Source organism: Mercenaria mercenaria, chromosome 7, assembly GCF_021730395.1.
Source record: "Mercenaria mercenaria strain notata chromosome 7, MADL_Memer_1, whole genome shotgun sequence".
In the NCBI taxonomy this organism is placed as follows: Eukaryota; Metazoa; Mollusca; class Bivalvia; order Venerida; family Veneridae; genus Mercenaria; species Mercenaria mercenaria.
Window position 1 is genome coordinate 32,467,344 of NC_069367.1, and position 27,283 is coordinate 32,494,626.

A 27,283-nucleotide genomic window follows, 5' to 3' on the forward strand; every position below is an offset into this window, starting at 1 on the left:
AGGGTTTTTTTTTAAGTGCGGATAAAATTTTTTACCAAAAACTAACTTTTAAAAGTAGAATTATTTTATAAAACTTTTTTTAAAAACATCGTTTCATCGACATTAAAATTTTTGGGGGTTCACCATTTAAAAGCTATTTAAAAAAATTTTCATTTTTTAACTTTAAACATATTAGAAAGATTGTTGTTTGGGTGTTATTCCAGGATTGTTGATTTTCGATTTCACAAAAATGATACCCACAAAAATAAATGATTTTACGGTACTTAAAAATTAAGGTAAAACAGGAAAGACACCATTTTAGTATTTAATTTGTTGATTGATCAAAGAAAATTTTTAACAATCAATACATTTTTTTTTCTTTACTCATAATCTAGGATTTATTTCATTCCCTTTACACAAAACATAAATTATGGGGCTCGGGGGTGAATAGCATACATGTTTTTTCACATATGATAGACAAAATCAATTTGTTTTTTGCTTTTTGAGAAAACATGGGTTTAAAATTGTTAATCACGTTGTTCAAATTTGGTACAGTTCCCGGTTAGTGTAAATGGGAAAAAAAAAGCGCACAAACTTTAACAGGACGTTAGGGAATAATTTGATATTAGCCGTTTTGATAAGTATGTTTTTTTTTCAGTCAGGGATTAGGATGCACAAATTTAAATTTGGATTATAAAAAACAAAAACTGGATAAAATTTCTTTTGGAAAAAAGATATTGGAATTTTTTTTTGGTACTACTCGCCATGAAATTTAACCCAAATGTTTATATTATTTTTGGGTTGGTTCCAAGCATTATTTTTCTTTATACAAAAAAATTTTTTTATTGAAAAATTTTTTGAAAAAAAACTTTAAATTTAAAACAGTCATTAAGTTTCATTGGATTTTAAACTTTTTTTTAATTTTTTGTAACAAAGCATTTTATTTTAGTAACATGAATTTTTTTGAGAGGTTTTTTATTCTTTTCTTTAAACATTCGTGATACGGCATTGCTTGTATTTTTTTAAATAAAATTACAGTTTGTAAAGATATAGATTTTAATTTTAGCCACCTGAACACAAAGGCTCATTTGGGGCGTTGCGGTCCCCTGTCCGCCTCGTCCTTCAGCATCTCAACCGTTTTCAATTAGCCTGAGCACAATTTTGGGCCCCTGCAGTCTTTAAGCTTAGTAAATTTACACTAAAGAATCTTATTTAAATCATTAGGGTTATTGGGGTTTTAAAAATAGTCACAGGCAATTAAGACTGTTTATCCCATGAAATGTAGGTCAAGCCAAAATTGGTTACCCGAGTCAAAAAAAAAGTCAAAGTAACAAGCCTTTTAAAACACTAAAGCCAATTTTTTCTGATCTTCAAGAACTTTTTCAGCATTTTTTACTGCTAAATTTTTCATATTTAAAAATTTGGGTTTCCTAATTTTTTTAAAAACTGACGGGTTTCAGATTTTAACTATTGATATTTTTGTACAATTTCCATACACAAACCAATTTTTTTGTGTCGAAAAAAAAAAAAAACCCCAAAAAAAACAGCAATTTTTTATCGTAATGGGGCTTTTAAACATTAAAATGTATCCAAAAACTTTCATATTATTCAGTAAAATGAACTTTTTTGTTGAAAGTACTTTTCTAAGCAATGCCAACTAAAAAAAGTTAGGGTTTTTAATAGATACAAAATTTTTCAAAGGGTTTTTAGATTTGGGCCTTTTTTGATCACATTGCAAGACTGTCATTATTATATAATAGAAAATAAAAAACACAAAGCACAATTAAACCCTTTTTCCCGAGGGAGAACGGGGGTTTTTGTCAAAAGTTAATCACGGTTTTGATTCTTGGGAAAAGTTGTACTCAGTAAATCAAGCAGGGCCTTTTCAGTAGGGGTTGTTAAATTCACAGCTGCTTTTTTTAAAATTCTTGGGAAAAGGTTTTTCAAAAAACAAACGGTCCGTTCAGTGGGATTTGGGGAATTTACGCTGCTTTGAAACAGTCTTTTGGAACATATTTTTCCACAAGTGAATCAAGCAGGCCCCCTTTTTCCCTTTGTAATTTGGGGGTTTGTTTTGCCCCTTTTTATCTTACTCCTGTCACATTTCGTTAATTTTTTTTTTTACTGTGTTTTCTTTTGTAAGTACTCAGCACTTGTAATCATACTAAAGGGGGAAAAAATCATCAAATTTGAGCTCAAAACTTTTATTAAATTTTTGACCCCATTATAAAAAAAAAATTAATGTTCTCTGTTTTGTTATTTTCCCAAAAAAAAGGGCATGCATTTAGGAGCGTCATATAAAGTACTAATAAAATTCCAAACATAATTAAAGACAATAGTGAAAGTGACTACAGCGCCTATTGTTTTGAGCTAAAAAAACAACCACCTCACTGCATAAAATTTTCTATATAAGGCCCAAATAAAAAAAATTAGGGTGGGTAGGGTTGGGGAAAAAAAATTTTTTTTGGGAATTTTTTTATTAGGGAAATTTTTTAAAAATTTTTTTAAAAATTTAAAAATGAAAGCAAAATTTAAATTTTTTCTTTTAAAAAAAAGTTAAAAAAATATATCCAAGGCCAAAAAATATTTTGGGCGGGCCAAAAATTTGGGTAGGTCAGGTTTGGAAACAAAACAATTTTTTTTTTTCGGCAACAAAATGTTTAGGATAACAGGGGGTTTTTTATTGACTTAAAAAGCTATTATAATTTTTTTGTTTTTCACGGGCATGCTAATTTTCTTAATTTTGGCCCCCCTTTCCCCCCCCCCCCCCCCCCCCCCCCCCTTTAACCCCAACAAAAATTTATTTTGCTTAGATAAAAGGGAAGGACATATGAAAAAAAATATTAAGCTTTAAAATAAAATGCCCCAAAAAAACTTTTTTTATCAGCAAATATTTAATTTTTTTAAAATAACAGTTTAGTTTCGTCATAAGAAAAAAAATTTTTCCAGTGGGTCCGGGAACTAAGTAGGGTTAAACCCTCAAAATTTATCTAAGGTAAAAAGGAAAATCATATATATACTTTCAATAAAGACAATAAATTAGACCGAACTATTAAATTAGTAAAAAGGGGTTAAAAAATAGAGTTTTTTTCAAAACATAGAAATTTAAATTTTTTGATTAAATTTCATCAAAAAATACTTTTTTTATTATAACAATTATTTATGGACTGACTTTTTTTTAAACCTTGGGAAAAAGCCTAACATTTATTGAAAACAAAACCCAAAACCAACCTTATTATCGAAAGAATTTTTTAAAACACCCACTTGCAAAAAAAAATAAATTGAGATTTAAAAAAAGCTAAAAGGGTGCAACCATTTAAGGTGTTTGATATTTTTACACACTGCTAATTATTTTCAGCAAAAACTTTTTACAGAATTAATTTATTTAAACTTCCAAGTATATATGAAATCTTTAATTTCTTCTCATTCTAATCAAAAAAGCAAAAAAGACCGGCCTGAGAAAACCCAAATATGGCTTTCGACCCCATGGATCCAACCACCGCGCATCCGCCATCGGTAGGCCCCCCATGTGTTCGTTTTAAAATCCCATTGGGAATTGGGGAAAGTTTCGAACGCATGGACCTGACCAACTGGCGGGCCAGGGGTTGGATCCAGTGGCCAAAAACATTGGTTTTTTCATGCAGGCTCAAATGTTTTTACTTAAAAAATAATTTCAAAACATTATTGATGAAAAAAATTAAAACTTCCATTTGTTTTTTTTCATTTGCAGGAAAAAAGGACTTTTTATTTAAAATTTTCAACCCCAATGGCCCTCTTTGACAAGCCCACAAAAAACCAATATAATAAGCCAGACCCCCTTTATTATGTAATAAAACATTATTAATGGCTTTTCAAAACATTTTCTCTTAATAAGTTTAATTAAATGACCTCACGTATGTTTTTGGGGGCAATATTTTTATTTCCAGGGAATGTCATTTCTAAATGAACATTTAAAGTTTTTTGAATGTAACATTTATAATTATTTTAATGTATACAGTTACCCTTTTAGATAAAACATTTAAAAGAAAACCCAAAAAAAGCATTTTAAAAAAAACGAGGGACTTTTTTTAATGAATGTTTTTTTAAAATCGGCGCACTTTTTTCAGGATGACTTAGTATAAAAACCCCATAAAAACATACCTACACAAAACTACCAAGGTGAAACTAAGTAACCGTTTTCAATCGACCTAGCCTGCGGGTTGGTAGGGATTGATATGGATTTCTACCTTTGTTAGGGCCCGGTAGGGCCGATACGATATAAGTTTCTGTCCGACTAACGAGCTATCCGACGTATTTACGGGGTAATGGGTTTATGGTCCCCCCTTTGCGTCAAATTTTTTCTTAAAATTTTTTCTACGAAAATTTTTGTAAAGTTTAACCTTTACCAAGAGGGCTTGGGGTGGGCCGCTAACAAATTTTTAAGATCCCTTTAAAAAAAAAGAATCCTTTAAAAAATTTTTTAAAAGTCTCATTTCCAACATTCCAAAACAAAGGGCCCTAGCCAGGGTACTGATACAGGATTGTCCCAAAATTGGTCCACCCCAAATTTTTTCAAATTCATGCCCCCAGGGAAAATTGGCCCCCCACACAGTGGCCCGTACCAAAGCCCCTTTGGGCAAAAGGCCCCACCCCCTTGTTGTTTTACCCCCCCCAATGCAGAGGGATACTTTAACCAAAATTAAAGGGGAGTAGTAGTAAATTGTGCTTTTCAAGATTGTACAAAAGGATAGGCCACAATTTTGCTAATTAAGCACACATGTATACATTATGTGTATGTACAACAATTACCTTTACACAAAAATATCGGCTGAAATTATCTGATAATTTTGCCTGAAATATTTACTTTGGAACAATTCTCGATTACAATTTGCATGTAATACACAGATATATTAAGTAGAATAGCACCAAATATACATTTTGTAACACCTCTATATATAAAGTGATATCATAAGTTACATAATTGTGTCTTATTTTTGTTGGTCTATTTTTTATAATTCTAATACTTATAGGACTCTACACTTTAAAGACAGGCACAAAAGAATATTATGATAGAATATTGTCCTGAGTGTACATTTTTATGCCCTCGAAGGGAGGCATATAGTTTTTGAACCGTCTGTCGGTCTGTCTGTCCGCAATTTTCGTGTCCGATCCATATCTTTGTCATCGATGGATGGATTTTCAAATAACTTGGCATGAATGTGTACCACAGTAAGACGACGTGTCGCGGGCAAGACCCAGGTCCGTAGCTCAAAGGTCAAGGTCACCCTTAGACATTAAAGGATAGTGCATTGATGGGCGTGTCCTGTCCATATCTTTGTCATCCATGGATGGATTTTCAAATAACTTGGCATGAATGTGTACCACAGTAAGACGACGTGTCGCGCGCAAGACCCAGGTCCGTAGCTCAAAGGTCAAGGTCACACTTAGACATTAAAAGATAGTGCATTGATGGGCGTGTCCGGTCCATATCTTTGTCATCCATGGATGGATTTTCAAATAACTTGGCATGAATGTGTACCACAGTAAGACGACGTGTCGCATGCAAGACCCAGGTCCGTAGCTCAAAGGTCAAGGTCACACTTAGACGTTAAAGGTCATTTTTCATGATAGTGCATTGATGGGCGTGTCCGGTCCATATCTTTGTCATTCATGCATGGATTTTAAAATAACTACGCATGAATGTGTGACACAGTAAGACGACGTGTCGCGCGCAAGACCCAGTTCCGTAGGTCAAAGGTCCTAAACTCTGCCATAACTATATATTCATTCAAAGTGCCATCGGGGGCATGTGTCATCCTATGGAGACAGCTGTTGTTGAAATAAGAAATTTAAGCATGGAATAGCTTAGAATAGACTAGCATAAGTTATGTTTTTTTTAATGATAACAACAATTATTATAGTAATTTAGAGATTTACTCACCATCAACATGCCCAAAATTGTCCTAACCAAGAGTATAATATATACTTTTTCAGTTGGGTATGCCAAGATGTCTTTGACGGATGAAACAGACATGTGAGTATCTTAATATAACTTTACTAAAAACACAAAGGAACTGAGGTGGATTGTAAGAGCAGGTACGGAACTGTTAAGGATATAAGTAAGTGCAGGTACGGAATTGATAAGGATATAAGTAAGTGCAGGTACGGAATTGTTAAGGATATAAGTAAGTGCAGGTACGGAATTGATAAGGATATAAGTAATTAGTGCAGGTACGGAATTGTTAAGGATATAAGTAAGTGCAGGTACGGAATTGTTAAGGATATAAGTAAGTGCAGGTACGGAATCGATACGGATATAAGTAAGTGCAGGTACGGAATTGTTAAGGATATAAGTAAGTGCAGGTACGGAATTGTTAAGGATATAAGTAAGTGCAGGTACGGAATTGATAAGGATATAAGTAAGTGCAGGTACGGAATTGTTAAGGATATAAGTAAGTGCAGGTACGGAATTGTTAAGGATATAAGTAAATGCAGGTACGGAATTGATAAGGATATAAGTAAGTGCAGGTACGGAATTGATAAGGATATAAGTAAGTGCAGGTACGGAATTGTTAAGGATTTAAGTAAGTGCAGGTACGGAATTGTTAAGGATATAAGTAAGTGCAGGTACAGAATTGATAAGGATATAAGTAAGTGCAGGTACGGAATTGTTAAGGATATAAGTAAGTGCAGGTACAGAATTGATAAGGATATAAGTAAGTGCAGGTACGGAATTGTTAAGGATATAAGTAAGTGCAGGTACAGAGTTTAGGTGCAGGTACAGATGGACTACCTGGTTCAAAAATAACTTTTTAGTTGGGTAATATTAGACTTTGACTATTTTCCTTGTGTACTGTATTCTACAAATACAAGAAGAAATTGTAAAAAATCTGATACTTTCTTTGAGCACTATTTTACAAATTTTATGCATAAACAATAAGTTTAATTTAATCATATTTTATTGCTTATTGCACATGTATAATTATACAGAAACAAAACATTTACAACACATTGAAAAGCAAAAGGGTTGGGTTCAAGTTCTTACAACATTAGCGATGGGCCCTCCCCTACAAAGAAAGAAAATATATATTATTTAATAAATCAATAAGTAGCAGGGCAGAAGTCATCATGCAAATAAGAATCATTCTTTTTCAAATAATTCAGTGCAGTGGAGATAAGAGCATAAAGGAAAATTTCAAAAACTTAAACCAAGTTCAAAATTATATTTGAAAATTAATTGTATTTCAGGCACAGAAGACAGGCACAGTTCTATGAACAGGCCCAGGCTGGAAAGCTTCAAAACACGGCAGATCTGTACCATGAAATAGAGAATCTTAAGATGAAAGTGAAACAGCTTGAGAAAGGGTATGTTGTTATGCTTTAGTTCAAAGGTCAAAGTCAAAAGGTCAAAGAAGGTTTAAGGTCTTGCTGACTTCTTTTCACTTGCCCTTCACATCTGAGGGTTTGAGGCCTGTTTAGGTTGTCATGTGAGGGAGCTATTCATCTGGGTTTGCCATAAGTTGTTGGTTCTACTCAGATGCTAGTCCTTGACTGAAAAAATGCCAAACGGGGTACTTGTGGGCAGTCCTCCACCATTAAAAGCTGAAAAGGTGAAATATGACCTAGTACTCAAGGTGTGACTTAAAATGCAGCTAGGGGCCTTCACGGCCAAATGGTTAAGGTTGCTGACTTGGAATCACTTGCCCCTCACTAAATTTGAGTATGAGCCTCAGTAGCGGTTCCCTCTTATTGAAAGCCTCAAAACAAATTTACCAAATTATCAAATGTAACTGGGAGGGAGGATGGGCCACACGTCATGTGAGATACACTCGCTTTTAAAGGAGCTTCCATGGCGGATTGGTAAAGGTCACTGATACGGGTTTGGAATCTTGCATTAGGTGTAGAATTTTTCTTGATCTGGCTGGTCTGGGGAGGTTTGGAGCTCAAGGCTCCTACTGGTGCCTGCAATAATTCCTGAAGAATCACTTGGGGTCTTCCTCCACTATCAGGAGCTATAGATTTTGCCATACAACCCAAATTGTGACTGCGTGATGCTAAACTCAACAAAAAATTTAAGAAAAAAACAACAGAAAAAGACACTATTTTAACTGATTTTACCTGTATAAAGCAGGTAATATATTAACAGCCCTAAAGTTTGCTCGTTAATAAGTTCGCCCTCATAGGGTTTATTGACTTCAAAAATAGTTAACAGATCATGGATGAATACAAAAGCTGGAAAATACTGTAAATGTTATCAGCATAGATCTGCAACATGAATGAAATAATTATCTGAAAGGGGCGTACCTTTAGGTGCAGGTTTTATTTTCGTCATTTTTAAACGGATTACAACATCATTAAAATATCAAAAATTATACATATATACTTTTGATGTAAAGACAGCCAAATACATTCTTTTTAACATCATATTTATACTGTGTGCATAATGTAAAGGATAAAATTTATAGGTTATTAGACTTGATTGAGAAGTTACAATGCACAATTATTGTAGCAGAAATATTGCTTGACTCAATTTAGGCGGGTCGTATTATTCTGCAAAGGAAAAAGATATTTTTATGCAAAGCCAATTATTATGTCTCCCCAGAGTGGGGGAGACATATTGTTTTTGCCCTGTCCGTCCGTCCCTCACACTTCATTTCCAAGCAATAACTGGAGAACCATTTGACCTAGAACCTTCAAACTTCATAGGTTGGTAGGGCTTATGGAGGAGACGGCCCCTATTGTTTTTGGGGTCACTCTGTCAATGTTTAAGGTCACAGGGGCCTGAACATGGAAAACCATTTCCGATCAATAACTCAAGAACGACTTGACCCAGAATGTTGAAACTTCATAGGATGATTGGTCATGTAAAATAGATGACCCCTATTGATTTTGGGGTCACTCCGTCGAAGGTCAAGGTCTCAAGAGCCTGAACATGGAAAACCATTTCAGATCAATAACTTGAGAACGACTTGACCCAGAATGTTGAAACTTCATAGGATGATTGTTCCTGCAGAGTAGATGACCCCTATCGATTTTGGGGTTACTCTGTTGAAGGTCAAGGTCACAGGGGCCTGAACATTGAAAACCATTTCCGGTCAGTAACTTGAGAACCACTTGACCCAGAATGTTGAAACTTAATAGGATGATTGGTCATGCAGAGTAAATCTGATGACCCCTATGGATTTTGGAGTCACTCTGTTAAAGGTCAAGGTCACAGGGGCCTGAACATCGAAAACCGTTTCCAATCAATAACTTGAGAACCTCTCGGCCCAGAATGTTGAAACTTCATAGGATAATTGTTCCTACAGAGTAAATGACCCCTATTTCTTTTTGGGGTCACTCCATTAAAGGTCAAGGTCACAGGGGCCTGAACATTGATAACCATTTCCGATCAATAATTTGAGAACCTCTTGACCCAGAATGTTGAAACTTCATAGGATGATTGAACATGCAGAGTAGATGACCCCTATTGATTTTAGGGTCACTCTGTTAAAGGTCAAGGTCACAGGAGCCTGAACATTGAAAACAATTTCCGATCAATAACTTGAGAACCACTTGACCCAGAATGTTGAAACTTCATAGGATGATTGAACATGCAGAGTAGATGATCCCTATTGATTTTGGGTCAGTCTATTAAAGGTCAAGGTCACAGGGGCCTGGTCATGTAAAATCATTTCCAGAAAATAACTTGAGAACCACTTGACCTAGGATGTTGAAACTTAGGATGATTGGGCGTGCAGAGTAGATGACCTCTATTTATTTTGGGGTCACTTGATCAAAGGTCAAGGTCACAGGAGCCTGATCAGTGACTAAAGAACCACTAGACCAAGAGTTTTGAAACTTAGCAGGATGACTGGACATGCCAAGTAGATGATCCCTATTGCAGCCAACCATCAGTGTCTCTTTGACTTTTGCTCCTGACCCCTATTGACTTCTTGCCTATAGGACTTTGCATTGGGGGAGACGTGCGCTTTTTTACAAAAGCAGTTTCTAGTTATAGTCTTCTTATTATGTGCACATCTACAGATACAACTAGTATATAATTAATCCCCCGCCACAAGTGGTGGGGGGGGTTATAGAAATGGTCTCTGTCCATCATTCTGTCTGTCCGTAATGTTTCGTGTCCGCTCTGTATCTCCTAAACCCCTTGAAGGATACTCATGAAACTTGGGTCAAATGATCACCTCATCAAGACAATGTGAAGAACCCATGAGTCAGCCTTGTTGGCTCAAGGTCAAGGTCACAACTCAAGGTCAAATGTTTGAGCGTTCCATTTCGTGTCCGCTCTGTATCTCCTAAACCCCTTGAAGGATAATTATGAAACTTTGGTCAAATGATCAGCTCATCAAGGTGATATGCAGAACCCCTGAACCATCCATGTCAGCTCAAGGTCAAGGTCACAACTTTGGGTCAAATTTTTGAGCCTTCCATTTTGTGTCTGCCCTGTATCTCCTAAACCCTGTTAAGGAATTTGAAGAAACATGGGTCAAATGATCACCTCATCAAGACAATGTGCATAACTCATGAGTCAGCCATGTCAGCTTAAGGTCAAGGTCACAACTCAGGGTCAAATGTTTGAGCCTTCCATTTTGTGTCTGCTCTGTATGTCCTATATCCCTTTAAGGATTTTCATGAAACTTTGATCAATTGGTCACCTCAACAAGACATTGTGCAGAACTCATGAGTCAGCCATGTTGGTTTAAGGTCAAGGTCAAAGGTTTGAGCTTTACATTTTATGTCTGCTCTGTATCTTCTAAATCCCTTGAACAATTTTAATTTGATTTAGCTATAATATTCCCCTTATCAAAACAATGTGCAGAATTCAAAATTCATCCCTTCCAGCTTAAGGTCAAGGTCACAACTCGAATGTTTATGCTTCCACCCAATACCATCAACCCTTTCACTACACGTAACAGTGGCAGAGGGGATATAGCTGTCTTTCAGACTGCCTTGTTTATATAAATCAGATCTTCAATGAAATGGAAAATACAATTTTTTTTTAAAGCAACAACACACATGAAATATTACAAATGACATCACTGCTACACCTGATACACAAATTGAACATCAGTTGTAATGGAAAAGATATGACATTTTAGGTTCCATTGTTACTGAACAGGATTTGAAATTGAGTGTTTAATAATACTTCGTATTTTAAACCAGTTTTTCTTTTAATAAATGCAGGCTTCCTAAGACTTAATGAATGTTGTTTTGGTATTACTCTGTAAACAATTTTTTAAATCCCCCTTGAGTGGTGAGTGGGTTATAGTAATGGTCTCCGGCCATCCATCCTTCTGTTTGTCAGTAACATTTTTTGTCCCCTCTGTATCTCCTAAACCCTTTGAAGGATTTTCATGAAACTTGGGTCAAATGATAAAAGGCATATTAGAATTGAAATAATGATAGAAAAATCATGTATTACTTAAATCAATACACTCGAAATTGGTTATACATCTGCAGAATAATTCATTCTGGCTGTACCCTCGAGGAATTATTCCACGGATGTATAACCTCTTTGTGTGCTAAAAATTTTAAAACACAGTTTTTCTACACATTATTAAAAGTTGTAAAGGAAGTTGTAAAGGTTAATATTCGTGGTTAAGTTATTAAGTTATTATGGCTGTGTTACTTGAACAGGTTATATACAGTAAATATTGGCAAAAATGTGTAGATCATTTAAATAAGGCAAGGTTATAACAAATATAGAAATTTTCAAATACAGACCTTGTTTGTCATACCCAGTGAATTGTAGGAATTAATTGAGTACAAAATTGCGATAATGTTTGTCACACAACCTTGAAGTTATCAATATTTATGGTTTCAGCAAATAAGTTAGATTTTATATTACACAATTTAGGGCGTATATGAAATTTTATGATATTAATATTTAAATGAGAAATAGATCGGATAAGTTATTCTTATTTTAACACCAAATTTTGTCATACCATTAACCCCCAAATAAAACATTTTTATTTACATTTTGTTAGGAAAATGCCTGATAAATTCAACTTTTGATGAACAAATTTTACCAGTCCTTAAACTTAAAGTGCCTGTATAATGCCATGTGTTTTGATTTTAGACCCTTTAGCCTGCTGGCAGCAAATGATTCTGCATTTGTGACCAGCCTGCTGTTCTGTCGAGTCTGCACCATTTGCTGTTCAGTCTGTGAATTTTATTTTTAAATTAGGGAATTTACACAACGTTTTAATTTGTTGCTGTGACAACAAGTGTGGTTACTGTGGCAACAAATACTGATAGTCGAAAAAAATAAGAATTAAAATAGATTCTGTGATAATTAACTTAAAAAAATAATTCTTGAAGAAACTGAGTTATAGATGATAGATTTTTTTTGCAAAATATGCAATGCCATGTTCTTGAATTTCATTTCAGTAAAAAAAATTTGGTTCCTATGGCATCAAATAGGACAAATGCCGCTTTTGGTAGGAGACATTAATTTCAAGGCAACAGTCATATCATTCATGAATTGATGTATAATTTCTATTACAGGCACAAGGAGTATCCGAAGGTGCCGATGCTGAATTACAAGGACAGGAAAAGGATTCTGGTAAGTAACCAGTATTGAGCTGAAATCATTTGAGTGTGCAAAATATGCAAGTGCACAAATCTAGAAATTGGGAGTTGTATGTTGCATTTTGATAGAAATAAAAAGGTATCAGGTAGTTTGCCCATCATTTCTGGTTCATGTAGGGATGTTGTTGGTAGGGCCTCTACCAAATTTGTTCAGATCTGTCACAGCAATTGAATTAATTTTAAATGAACTGGTTTTTGAACATTCACTAAACTTGCTCCTCACTTGGGGGTGTAGAAGTGTTTCATGTGAGGTAGAAAAAAAGTTTGCTTCAAGAAGTTTGCTGATTCTACCCAAGTTCCCATTTGTGCAAGAAATACTGCTGGTAAGGATACAAGGCATCTTTCTCCACATCTAAAAACTGGAATGTTGTTATATGACCTAAAACTGTGTTTGTGCAATGTTAATCCCAACAAAAACAACAAAAAAGTTCTAAATTCTGTTTCCTTATTCAGATTACTGGTGGTGCAGGATTTGTTGGTTCACACCTTGTGGATAAGTTGATGATGCAGGGCCACGAAGTCTATGTTGTGGACAACTTCTTCACTGGGCGTAAGAAAAATGTAGAACACTGGATTGGACATGAAAACTTTGAGCTGATACATGCAGATATAGTAAACCCGCTCTTTATTGAAGGTGAGCCTTCAGTCAATTTTGATCTAGTCTAAATTGTGAAATTTGATTGGCTTAAGAGATTTTGCTCCAGTGTAATTTCTGCTAAACAGTCAGTTACTGTTAGTGTACAGTGATAACCATGAATTATGTCTAAGAAATGTTAATTTGAACTCAAGATTGCAAAGTATGATAAAGTAGATTCAGTGATTTTTGCCTAAAATATATTGGATTGATAATTTAGCATTTTAAGTTTGATCTTTTATTAAGATTTTAACCCTTAACATGCTGGACACGATTAATTTTGTCTTTGCGACCAGTGTAGATCATGAACAGCCTGCACATCCATGCAGTCTGATCATGATCTGCACTGTTCACCATTCAGTCAGTATCTTTTTGTTACATACCCCTTTAAACAGTTAGTGGTACTGTCCAAATTGAAAGACAGACAAGTTCATTATAGAAATTAAGCAGTGTAATTTTTTATGCCCCCGAAGGGAGGCATATAGTTTTTGAACCGTCTGTCCGTCTGTCGGTCTGTCAGTCTGTCCGTCTGTCAGTCTGTCCGCAATTTTCGTGTCCGGTCCATATCTTTGTCATTGATGGATGGATTTTCAAATAACTTGGCATGAATGTGTACCACAGTAAGACGATGTGTCGCTCGCAAGACCCAGGTCCGTAGCTCAAAGGTCAAGGTCACACTTAGACATTAAAGGATAGTGCATTGATGGGCGTGTCCGGTCCATATCTTTGTCATCGATGGATGGATTTTCAAATAACTTGGCATGAATGTGTACCACAGTAAGACGACGTGTCGCGCGCAAGACCCAGGTCCGTAGCTCAAAGGTCAAGGTCACACTTAGACATTAAAGGATAGTGCATTGATGGGCGTGTCCGGTCCATATCTTTGTCATCGATGGATAGATTTTCAAATAACTTGGCATGAATGTGTACCACAGTAAGACGACGTGTCGCGCGCAAGACCCAGGTCCGTAGCTCAAAGGTCAAGGTCACACTTAGACTTTAAAGGATAGTGCATTGATGGGCGTGTCCAGTCCATATCTTTGTCAACCATGGATGGATTTTCAAATAACTTGGCATGAATGTGTACCACAGTAAGACGACGTGTCGCGCGCAAGACCCAGATCCGTAGCTCAAAGGTCAAGGTCACACTTAGACGTTAAAGGTCATTTTTCATGATAGTGCATTGATGGGCGTGTCCGGTCCATATCTTTGTCATTCATGCATGGATTTTAAAATAACTACGCATGAATGTGTGACACAGTAAGACGACATGACGCGCGTAAGACCCAGCTCCGTAGGTCAAAGGTCCTAAACTCTAACATCGGCCATAACTACTCATTCAAAGTGCCATCGGGGGCATATGTCATCCAATGGAGACAGCTCTTGTTAGGTTTAAACTATTTCTTTAGAGGATTTGATTTTGATCTGTTTTTGGAAAGCTTTGTGATATTTTTAATTACTTGAGACATCTGTTCAGTATTGTAGTGGAAAAGATTTTTTCTATCAAATTAAATGATAACTGACATATTTCTTATACAGCATGTGTTTCACAAATTAATGCAAAGTGACTGAAATAAAAATCAGCATTGCAGTAAATGGAAATCCAATTCCATATTTAGCTTGTGTCTGGAATACATGTCAGACAGTAAATAAATGGGCCTTTGTTTCAGAGGAGTTTATGGTCATATTTGGCTAAAATTAACACAAAATTGGAGGGGTTAGTAACAGAAGGTTGTAAGTGCCATCTTTATTTATTTGTAATACATCTCAATTTATTTGTAATAAAGACCTTCTGGCTCTAGTCCCTTGAAATAGCACTTTCCCAGGCTGGAACACTCTTCTCACTTTCATGCCTCAATTAAAGTCTGGCAAAATCTACATGTGCCAAATACAATATTCAAGTTCAAACTGCTGTTATGATAACTGTATTATACCGTATTACTATTAAATCACAATGATTTGTTATTTTAGTGGATCAGATATACCATCTGGCATCCCCTGCTTCCCCTCCAAACTACATGTACAACCCAGTGAAGACACTGAAAACCAATACCATAGGGACCATCAACATGCTTGGTAAGATATTTCATTCAGGAACTAAAAGGTATTAAGTTAATGAGCCCTTACTGAAAATCGAAGATTTCCAAAATCGAAGATTTCCATTCCATTTCATATTCTCTATAAACTTTTTATTCCCTGGCTTGTATTGAAAGCCATGTTCTTGTATGAGCCATTATAATTTACAAGAAAAGAATGAAGGAGTAGGAAACAAGTATATGAAAATTGCAAAAAAATGTTGGATAAGCATTATGGGTCCACCGCATTGATGTTTAATTCTTGTACTTACTACAATCATGCTTCATTGATTTTACTTAATAAATATTTCATAACCATGGTAAAACTTCGTAATTTATATGTATTTATTTCAAGGGTTGTTAACAAGATATTTTGAAATTCAATTCATTGACAAATTTTTAAAAAATCACTTTTAAAGGTTTAGTTATTATTGTTTCCCGATTTACGATAGATTCTTTCTTGTTTTTATATTCCACAATATGAAAAACATGATTATTGGCTTTCCTTAATGCCATTTCATGCTTAAATTTCAAGTTGTATTGTACAAAATTAGTTTCATGACAGTAAAACACAGTTTTATCGTTAATCTGAGTTTAAACTTTGCTGATTTAGGTTTAGCCAAAAGATGTAGAGCAAGGATGTTGTTGTCTTCTACATCTGAGGTGTATGGAGGTAATCACTTAACCTTTTTGTCTTTTAACTTTTGTTATTCAAACAATATCCTGTGAAATAATTATTTTTTGTGGGGATTGAGTTGGGAGGGGTGGCGGTGCAAATTTTCGTAGTTTTTTTTAACATATAGTAGTTCCACTCCCTTGAAACAAAGAAATTTGAAATCCGCGAATTAATTTACCAAAGAGCAGTTTTGGCTGATTCATTTAGCTACAAAATTTTATGCCAATTAAATTGTATACTATAGCTGTTACAGTGCATTTTTTGTAGGTCAAAAAGAATGAAACACATCCCAGCTTTGATGTATGCAACTAATTTATTGCAGTTCATTTTCATATTTTAATGTTGTAATTTTGCAAATTCATATCTTGAACAACTGTTACAAAATTTCAGCTTTAAGTCTTCTTTGATATGTGTTTCAGAATTTTTTCCTCTAGAAATACCAAATTCCTTGATTATATTTTTCAGACCCAGAAGTACATCCCCAGAGTGAAGATTATTGGGGTCATGTGAACCCTATAGGGCCCAGATCCTGTTATGATGAAGGCAAAAGAGCGGCTGAAAGCCTCATGTATGCTTACAAGAAACAGGTGAGTACCATATAATCACTGTTAACCCGTAGCCTGCTGGCAGCGAGCGATTTTGCCTTTGAGACCAGTGCAGACCCAAGATCAGGCTGCATGTCCGTGCAGGCTGATCATGGTCTGCACTGTTCGCTATTCAGTCAGTAAATTTTCAGCAAACACCCCTTTGAATAATAAGTGATGCTGCCCAAAATTGAATGATGGACCACTCCATCATAGAAATTTAGCAGGGTAAAGGTTAAAACACCTCCGTAGAACAAACAGTTCTCTACAGTAGCAGATATTTTATTTCTCTTTACTGTATTTACTCACCTATAAGACTAGGTTTTTATGCCCCCAAAGTAGTTTTCAACTGTCCATCTGTTAGTTCATCACAATGTTAACTTTTTGCATGAAGGCACTTTACTCGCGAACCACTGCACCCACCCAGGACCTTCAAACTTCACATGCTGATAGTACTTATAGAATACACAACCCCTACTGACTTTGGGGTCAAAGGTCAAGGTCACCAGGTCAAAGGTCAAGGTGCTGCGGGGGGCATTTTCACCATAAGTGACAGCTCTCTGAAATCAGATCTAATGTGTCACCACATCTTACAAATGAGTCAATGTCATTGACTTAGGAACCAGTCTTAAAGAAAAATCATCTTGTAAATGGGTAAATATGGTAGATACGACTTTTTAGTACCTTGATGTCTTTATAAAGCACTAACCTCTGTTTCACAATCTGTTTTTGCACCGGAGTTCATTCTGTAGAGGTTGCACTGTACTTCATAGGACAGAAACTTCATTGTGGCTTGATTTTCTTGATTTAGCAGTGTTAATATTTGTTATTTCTGTAAATTTTTAGAGTGTAAAAATCAAGTGTATAAAATTTCAAAATTTAAAAACTTGAGAATAAAACCTGCTTCATAGATAATGGCAGCTGTAAAAACATGCGTAATGTAACCTACCTTTGAAGGGCCGTTTCATCACTATTTAGACTCAAGTGTGTTGCCGAAAGAAAACCTTTGTAACTTTATTGTGAGCATTGCTGTATCTGTGATAGCATTTGCATTGACAGAGAGCAGAACTTTCGTTACTTTACTACAAATACAACTACAAGTTTTTATTATTTTATTAACTTTTCAGGAGCAAGTTGAAATTCGAGTGGCAAGGATTTTTAACACTTTTGGTCCACGTATGCACATGAATGATGGACGTGTTGTCTCAAACTTCATTCTGCAGTCATTGCAAGATCAGCATATCACAGTATGTCAGCTATTCAGTAATATTCGTTTTACGTGGCGCTTTTTTTGATAAGTGTTAAGGGTCATTTACTTCAAGTTACTTACCACTCACCACTGTGGGCTTGAATCCTGCTTGAAAGCTGGTGGTTCTACCCATGTGGCTGTTCAGTTTGTAGTAATGGTTGGGGGATCACCTAGATCTTCCATTACCATCAAATATGCCAACTTTGAAGTTGACAAATGGCGAGGCTTCATTCAGAGAATGGTTTCCAATCTCAGTACATAACTTTGCAGCTATAAAGCAAATTGCTGAACAACTAAATAACGGCCTTTCAACAAATGCTTGGAAAAAACAGTGAGATCATTCATATTGTGGCTGACGAATTTTCGTGAATTTCATGGTAGCGTAGTTGTGTCTGCCAGAACCATGAAATACAATCTGACTAAAGTACTTGATCTTCTAAACAAAGATCTGAGAATGACCCATTCACATTCGTCTTCTGTATATTTTGGATTTCCAATATTGCTATTTTTATTTTCGCAAATCGATTTTTAGCTGGACTATTCGAAGAATAGTCTAGCTATTCTACTCACCCTGGCGTCGGCGTCGGCGTCACACCTTGGTTAAGTTTTTGCATGCAAGTACATACAGCTATCATTTAAAGGCATATAGCTTTGAAACTTATTTATTCTTTTTCTAGGTCAATTACCAACCTCACTTGGTCAAGTTCCATTACTCAACATGTATTTTGAGCATATTATGCCCCCTTTTGGACTTAGAAAATTCTGGTTAAGTTTTGCGTGCAAGTACATACAGGTGTCTTCGGGGTTATAAAACTAGTTGATAGCACCAAGTCCCATAACTCTGACCTTCATTTTGGCCAAATTATGCCCCCTTTTGGACTTAGAAAATTCTGGTTAAAGTTTTGCGTGCAAGTGCATACAGCTTTTACTAAAAGGCATATAGATTTGAAACTTATTTTTTCTTTTTCTAGATCAATTACATACCTCACTGGGTCAAGTCCCATAACTCTGACATGTATTTTGGGCAAATTATGCCCCCTTTTGGACTTAGAAAATCCTGGTTAAAGTTTTACATGCAAGTTACTATCTCCAAAACTAATACAGATATTAAATTGAAACTTCACGTGTGTCTTCGGGGTTATAAAACTAGTTGATAGAATCAAGTCCCATAACTCTGACATGTATTTTGGGCAAATTATGGCCATTTTTGGACTAAGAAAATTCTGGTTAAAGTTTTGCGTGCAAGTACATACAGCTATTACCAAAAGGCATATAGCTTTGAATCTTACTTATTCCTTTTCTAGGTCAATTACCTACCTCACTGGGTCAAGTCCCATAACTCTGACATGTATTTTGGGCAAATTATGCCCCCTTTTGGACTTAGAAAATCCTGGTTAAAGTTTTACATGCAAGTTACTATCTCCAAAACTAATACAGATATTAAATTGAAACTTCACGTGTGTCTTCGGGGTTATAAAACTAGTTGATAGAATCAAGTCCCATAACTCTTAACATGTATTTTGAACAAATTATGCCCCCTTTTGGACTTAGAAAATTCTGGTTAAAGTTTACATGCAAGTTACTATCTCCAAAACTAATGCAGATATTGAATTGAAACCTAACATGTTTCTTCGGGGTTATAAAACTAGTTGATAGCATCAAGTCCCATAACTCTGATATGTATTTTGGTCAAATTATGTCCCCTTTCGAACTTAAAACTCTTTCGATATTTAACATTTTGGGTAATAATTTCCTGCTTCTGTGACAATATTTCGAATAGTCGAGCTTGGCTGTCTTACGGACAGCTCTTGTTATTTGAACCAATCAGACGATTTGTTCGAATGTCAAAGAGTAAGAAAAATTTGCAGTTAATACAGGGCTCGAACCTGGGACCCCTCGCTTACAGAGAAAGTGACCTACCGACTGAGCTAACCGGCTATCTGACATCTTACGACATAAAAATTGTAGATATCAAAAACCAAGGCTTTTTTTAAGCTTGCAGAATGTTGTAAGTTAGCTTCTGATTGGCTAGCGGCAGGGTCATCAGAACAAGGCTGTCAATAGCTCTTGTTCAGATCCTAACTGTAGCATAATAGGAGATGTACTTTAGTCAGATTGCATGAAATATAATGTCCATTGAATCACTAGTAAATCATTTAGCAATGGATCAGTAGACATTTCTTCTTTCACAGATATATGGGAAGGGAGAGCAGACGAGATCATTCCAGTATTAAGTGATCTGGTTGATGGTCTTGAGGCACTGATGAATAGTGACTATGATCAGCCAGTTAATATTGGAAATCCTGATGAGTACACGATAAATGAATTTGCTACAGCTATAAAACAAAGAGTTGGTAGGTGCAGCTTCCTTCTTTCGCATTCATTTTGCTCCATCCTGTCTTTTGTTCTAATCTTTGTTGTTTTTTTCCATCCTTTCTTTTGCTCTATCCTGTCTTTCCTTAGTCCTATGTTTCATCCTTTCCTTTGCTCTGTCCTATCTTTCATTCCATCCTTTCTTTCCTGTGTTCCATCTTTTCTTTTATTTCATCTTTGCTTTCTTTTGTTCCATCATTTCTTCATGTGTTCCATCATTTCTTTCTTTGCTTTGTCCTTCTTTTCCTGTGTTCCATCCTTTCTTTTGCTCAATCATTTCTTTCCAAAAAAAAAAAATAGAATTAAGCAAATATGCTTTTTGTTTGTAATCTAATATAGCATTCAGAGATATTTTTATACAGTGATAGAAATGTTTAGAAAATAAAAATTCTCATTATCAGTGAAAGGGTTAGTTTTTATTGTTGGTAACTTTATAGTCTAACAGTATATCAACTTGGTTACTTTAAAGGTGGCAAAAGCAAGATAATCCATAAACAGTCCCGTGACAGACGATCCAAGTAGACGTAAACCAGACATTTCCAAGCTAAACAGTATCTAAACTGGGAACCTAAGGTAGGTAATTCCTTGAGCTAAACAGCATCTAAACTGGGACCCTAAGGTAGGTCATTCCTTGAGCTAAACAGTATCTAAACTGGGACCCTAAGGTAGGACATTCCTTGAGCTTAACAGCATCAAAACTGGGACCCTAAAGTAGGACATTCCTTGAGCTAAACAGCATCTAAACTGGGAACCTAAGGTAGGTCATTCCTTGAGCTAAACCGTATCTAAACTGGGACCCTAAGGTAGGACATTCCTTGAGCTAAACAGCATCTAAACTGGGAACCTAAGGTAGGTCATTCCTTGAGCTAAAACAGCATCTAAACTGGGAACCTAAGGTAGGTCATTCCTTGAGCTAACAGTATCTAAACTGGGACCCTAAGGTAGGACATTCCTTGAGCTAACAGTATCTAAACTGGGACCCTAAGGTAGGACATTCCTTGAGCTAACAGTATCAAACTGGGACCCTAAGGTAGGACATTCCTTGAGCTAAACAGCATCTAAACTGGGAACCTAAGGTAGGACATTCCTTGAGCTAAACAGCATCTAAACTGGGAACCTAAGTAGGTCATTCCTTGAGCTAAACAGTATCTAAACTGGGACCCTAAGGTAGGACATTCCTTGAGCTAAACAGCATCTAAACTGGGACCCTAAGGTAGGACATTCCTTGAGCTAAACAGCATCTAAACTGGGAACCTCAGGTAGGTCATTCCTTGAGCTAAACAGTATCTAAACTGGGACCCTAAGGTAGGACATTCCTTGAGCTAAACAGCATCTAAACTGTGAACCTAAGGTAGGTCATTCCCTGAGCTAAACAGCATCTAAACTGGCAACCTAAGGTAGGTCATTTATTGAGATAAACAGCATCTAAACTGGCAACTTGAGGTAAATCATTCCTTGTGCTTAACAGTATCTCAACTGGCAATCTAAGGTAGGTCATTCTCTGAGCTGAATAGTATTCAACTGGCAACCTGAAGTAGGTCATTCTTTGAGTTTAACAGTACCTCAGCTGGCAAAGATAAGTAATTGTTAGAGCTAAATTGTATTTCGCTGGCCATCCTAACAATTTCAACTGGAACCTAGAGCTTAAGTGTATCTCAAATGCCTGAACTTACAGTAAAAGCACAAATTTTCGCAGGGTCAAAATTTCGTAAATTTTGAATATTGAGTTATGTTCGTGAGGCTTAATAATTGCGAAATTGTAAAAATGGTGTCATACTTGAATATGACTTATACTAATGGTAAATGGTGTCATACTTGAATATGACTTATACTTATGGTAAATGGTGTCATACTTTAATATGACTTATACTAATGGTAAATGGTGTCATACTTGAATATGACTTATACTAATGGTAATTGGTGTCATACTTGAACAGACTTATACTAATGGTAAATATTTATGTGAGGATTAATTTTCGCAAGTTGTATGGCCTCCCAGATATAGCGAAAATTAAACCTTCGTGAAAATTTTTGCTTTTACAGTACTTTGTAAAAAGTGAAAAAATTTCCTCTAATACTGTTTTACAGGTGAAGGTCATGGATGGAGTCAACAAGACAATAGAATATTTCCGACAGGAGCTTCGGCTTTCCAACATGATTCCATAGAAACATCTCAAGTAATCTTTGTGACTTTGAAAGTAAAACTGTACTATGATGATGTGTCCATTTTTGAAGGACACATAGAACGTGGGTTTTATTAGTCCCCTACTGGTTGAAAACCAGTTTCGGGGACTATAGGAATGCGCTTTTCCGTCATTCCGTCATTCTGTCATTCCGTCCGTCCGCAATTTCGTGTCCGGTCCATAACTCTTTTATCCATGAAGGGATTTTAATATTACTTGGCACAAATGTTCCCCATGATGAGACGACGTGTCATGCGCAAAACCTGGACCCCTAGCTTAAAGGTCAAGGTCACAATTGGAGGTCAAAGGTCAACAGGGCTTTTTTCCTGTCCGGTCCATAACTCTCCCATCCATGAAGGGATTTTAATATCACATGGCACAATTGTACCTCATAATAAGATGATGTGTCATGCACAACTTTCAGACCCCTAGCTCAAAGGTCAAGGTCACACTTAGCAGTCAAATGTTAACATGGCATGAATAGGGTCTGTTTCGTGTCAAGTCCATACCTCTTTCATCCATGAAGGGATTTTAATATTACTTGGCAAAAATGTTCCCCATGATGAGGCGATGTGTCGTGCGGAAAACCCGCACCCCTAGCTCAAAGGTCAAGGTCACAATTTGAGGTCAAACGTCAACAGGGCTTTTTTCCTGTCCGGTCCATAACTCTCCCATCTACAGGGGTCTAGCTAGGTCCAATTTTTTGGGAGAAGTCACTTCTCCCTCAAGCAGATTTTGGGAGAAGTGGGATGACTTTTCCTACCGCAATGATGTCGAGTGATTCGAAAGGTGGCTGTAATTTTCTTGTTTCTTGATAAAAAGTATTGATGTGACCATTCATTTTCTTAGTTAGATCATTTCCCATACAGTGGTTATTGTTTCGTTAAAAAATTCTGAAAAAAAAATCGTTTTCAAAATTCAAGCCGATTCTGTAAATGTAACCCGCCAAATTTTGGTTATATCTTGTATGAAGTGTTTATTATTAACACCGAGTCATTCACCGAGGAATGTCAGAATCTCACTCGAATGAAACTGAAAGTAAACTGTGTAATCTAGAAATACATATTCAAACAAATTCATCGATGGAAGTCAATTTAAACATTGTTAATACATTACATGTCGTTCTTTTATCATAGATAACAAATAATTGTGTACCAAATTCCAATTAATCGCATGGTTAATCAGTAGTTTCTTAAAAAAAACACTGCTTTTTGCACTCGAACATGTTGACAAAATTAAAAACGAAGTGTCAAAGACGTAAACGCGACGCTAATTGGCTGAACACAATCAACGAGGTGTATCGGATAATTTGATTCGCTTTCACACTTCTCGGGAAAATCTCGCAAGTACCTGAAGTAGGAGGAGCTTAAATTATGCTACCGGCGTGTGTTTGTGTATTCGGCACTCGTTATGACACCGTGCAAATTGTCAACAGTCCGGGTAGCACTAATTAGCGAGTGCGGAAATCAAAGAAAATCGGGCGACTTGCATTTCGCTTTGAGGTTAGATTTGAGCGAAGTCTGAAGTTCTAGAGCGCCTATTTCGCTCAAGTCGCCCACTCGCGAGAGCCCTGATCTATGAAGGGATTTTAATATCAGTTGGCATAATTGTACCTCATAATAAGACGATGTGTTGTGCACAACTTTCAGACCCCTAGCTCAAAGGTCAAGGTCACACTTAGCAGTCAAATGTTAACATGGCATGAACAGGGTATGTTGCCTGTCCGGTCTATAACTCTGTCATCCATGAAGGGATTTTGATATTACTTGGCACAAATGTTCCCCATTATGAGGCAACATGTCATGCGCAAAACCCGGACCCCTAGCTCAAAGGTCAAGGTAACAATTGGAGGCCAAAGGTCAATAGGGTTTTTTTCCTGTCCGGTCCAGAACTTTGTCATCCATCAAAGGATTACAATATAACTTGGCATAAATGTTCCCCATGATGAGACGATGTGTCATGCGCAACACCCAGAACCCTAGCTTAAAGGTCAAGGTCAAACTTTGAGATCAAAGGTCAATAAGATTTTTTTCCTGTCTGGTCTATAACTTTGTCATGCAAAACAGGATTTAAATATCAGTTAGCACAAACATTTCCCTGGATGAGACAACACGTTGTGAGCAAAGCCCCGGCTCTAGGTCTAAGGTCAAGGTCATACTTAGAGGTCAAAGGTCAAATTCAAGATTGACTTTGTCTGGAGCATTTCTTCTTTATGCATTGAGGGATTGTAGTGTAACTTGGCACAAATGTTCACCACCATGAGACGAATTGTCACACGCCAGAACCAGGTCCCTAGGTCTAAGGTCAAGGTCATACTTAGAGGTTAAAGGTCAAATTCAAGAATGAGTTTGTCCGGAGCATTTCTTCTTCATGCATGGAGGGATTTTGATGTAACTTGGTAGAAATGTTTACCACTATGAGGCACACTTTTTTTTAGAATTATGTCCCTTTGTTGTTACTATAAATAGATTATATTGTAACTTTTTTATTACTGGCCGTAGGGAAAAATTGAGACCACTTTTCTGTGGTACAACATGCACGGTACATCCAAATTTTAGGTGTATTTTGATCTATCTCTACCTGGTAGAGAGTTTCTTGTGGACTTTAATTTTATAGATTTTTTTTTTTTTTTTTTAGGGTTTATTTCACTTTGTTGTTACTATAAATAACTTTTATGATAATTTTTTGTATAATCGACCAAAAAAAAATCCAAATGAAAACAACTGTACGTTTTTATATATGCAAATTTTAATCCAAGTGCTTTGTTATATTATATTGTATATATAGTACAATATTGTTTATACATCATTGACAGATATCAGTTCATTATGTTATACTGCAGTAGAGAAAATTAGGTGCCTTCCAGTAGGGGACTTTGTATTGCATGGCAATACTTCATTCACTTGTTTTTTTCAGATACAAAGCCTATAACTCTTGGGCTAATAGTCAATTCAGTGCAAAATCCAGTTGAGGAGACTGGGGTCTCTCTCTCCACTATTAAAAGCTGATATGTCTTCATATGACCTTCTTTGTGCCAGTAAGGCTTAACAGACAACTAAAACAACAGACCATATTTAACCAAAGACCAAACAGCTCTTAAGTCCACAAGTTTCATCATTTGCAGTGTATTGTAATCTGTAAATGGAGATCATCTGCAAAAAAAACCACTTTTGATTCTTTCAAGTGTGGCTAGTCAATGTGTACAATTGTGACTTTGCTGGAATTAAGTTTATAAACAGGTCAGGTAATAAGACCATTTTTTTTAAAGAAACAGACATTCCTTTTATGGAAATATATGGTAGAATTTATCTTAAATTGGTAGTAGTCACATCATTTTGACTTCACTTACTTTAAATAGATGATTATTTGAATAACACACTTTTAAGATTATTTTTCAGGTAACTAGGTATGGTCTGGTTTTGAAATTGTTAATTTGAAAATTTAAAATTGTATGTTTGTTTTGCACTGGCAATCATTTTACCAGCAGTAGCTTGTTACAGCTAGATTTTAATGATTTTTGTAAGAGGTAAAAATGGAGGTCTTTTTTACCTCCTAGATTTACCACAATCCTCATTTTTGTGACAAATGCTACAAAGTCCATTTCCGCCACAGTCCCCACTCCCCTCCCCCCCCCCTCCCCACCCACACACAAACACACACAATACTGTGGTTGAACTGAGAAGGCATGATTTGTGTCCCACTGTATGAAATACACTGAGACAACTTGACAAAAATGGGTGTTTTGAGTCATTTGTTCTCCACCTGTGAGTCATGCGGAGAATTTGACTGTTAGTTGTGGAAAACAGTTATGTACTGATACACATTCCAGAAGCAATGTTTGGTTAAATGACAGCCAGTATGTAACAGAAATACTTCATTTAACAATTCAGACAATCAAACAAATCAAGAAACATATTGTCCCACTTTCACTTTCTGCAAACTTACATCAATGTTAAGTGTGTTGTTTTCTCAAAACTATTTTTTGTGTGTTTTTGTTACCAAGTGATGTATATCTCTGTACTAAATCTGTATTGTTTTTCAATTTAGAAAAATAGGGGGGAAATTCGGACCTGGTATTATGACTGTTAGACCTATGATACATTAAATGTCAAAACTACATATGATACATTTATGGTTGAAGGCTTATGATACATTTAGTGTTGTAAGACATTTATGACGCATTTAGTGTTATAAGACCTACAACATCATTTTGTGTTGTAAGGCCCTATGATACGTTTGGTGTTACAAGATCTTTCATGTATTTAGTGTTATAGGACCTTTTATATATTTTGGTTAGAAGACCTACAATATATCAAGTAAATAAATCACATATACTAAATTACCAGCAGTGGGAAATTATATTGAAAACGAAATTTAAGCACAAGTATTTCAGACTTGTAAGGGAAAAATATTCTCATTTTGCTCAGATAGTCATTGTGTTTCAAAAAGTAAACTAACATTTCCTTGTGTTATGTCATGTTTGTGGAATGAAAAGGATATTTGTTTATAATTTTAGAAATGCTTGATTATATATTTTAACTTTTTAGTTAATTCTTTTCATCTGTACTAAAAGCAATAAAGCAGTTTAAAAAATTCATATATTTGATCCAAATTATCCAGATTTACCATCTTGCTGCTGTATTTTGGGCAAGACAGAAATTGATTTTGAAAGAGTGTTCTCCCTTTGACAGAGTTGAACCTGATAGTTCTCCATATTACCATACCTGCAGTAAAACATCAGATGTAGTATTTATAACTGATATGAGCCGTGCCATGAGAAAACCAACATAGTGGGTGTGCGACCAGCATGGATCAAGACCAGCCTGTGCATCCGCACAGTCTGGTCAGGATCCATGCTGTTCGCTTTCAAAGCCTATTGGGATTAGAGAAACTGTTAGCGAACAGCATGGATCCTGACCAGACTGCGTGGATGCGCAGGCTGGTCTGGATCCATGCTGGT

General features: G+C 36.0%; 1 protein-coding gene across 1 annotated transcript; it reads left to right on the forward strand.

The window, feature by feature from the left end:
- The first annotated feature begins 604 nt into the window (after nt 1-604).
- LOC123554588 (UDP-glucuronic acid decarboxylase 1-like) lies at nt 605-27,121 on the forward strand. The gene is given in 14 exon segments (XM_053548021.1): nt 605-620; nt 5,953-5,992; nt 7,207-7,323; nt 12,466-12,523; nt 13,003-13,183; nt 15,155-15,259; nt 15,872-15,931; nt 16,400-16,521; nt 17,646-17,765; nt 19,960-19,996; nt 19,999-20,121; nt 20,610-20,647; nt 20,649-20,713; nt 22,229-27,121. Coding segments are annotated over 12 exon segments (1,038 nt in total). The 5' UTR covers nt 605-620; nt 5,953-5,966; the 3' UTR covers nt 20,700-20,713; nt 22,229-27,121.
- The last annotated feature ends 162 nt before the right edge of the window (nt 27,122-27,283 follow it).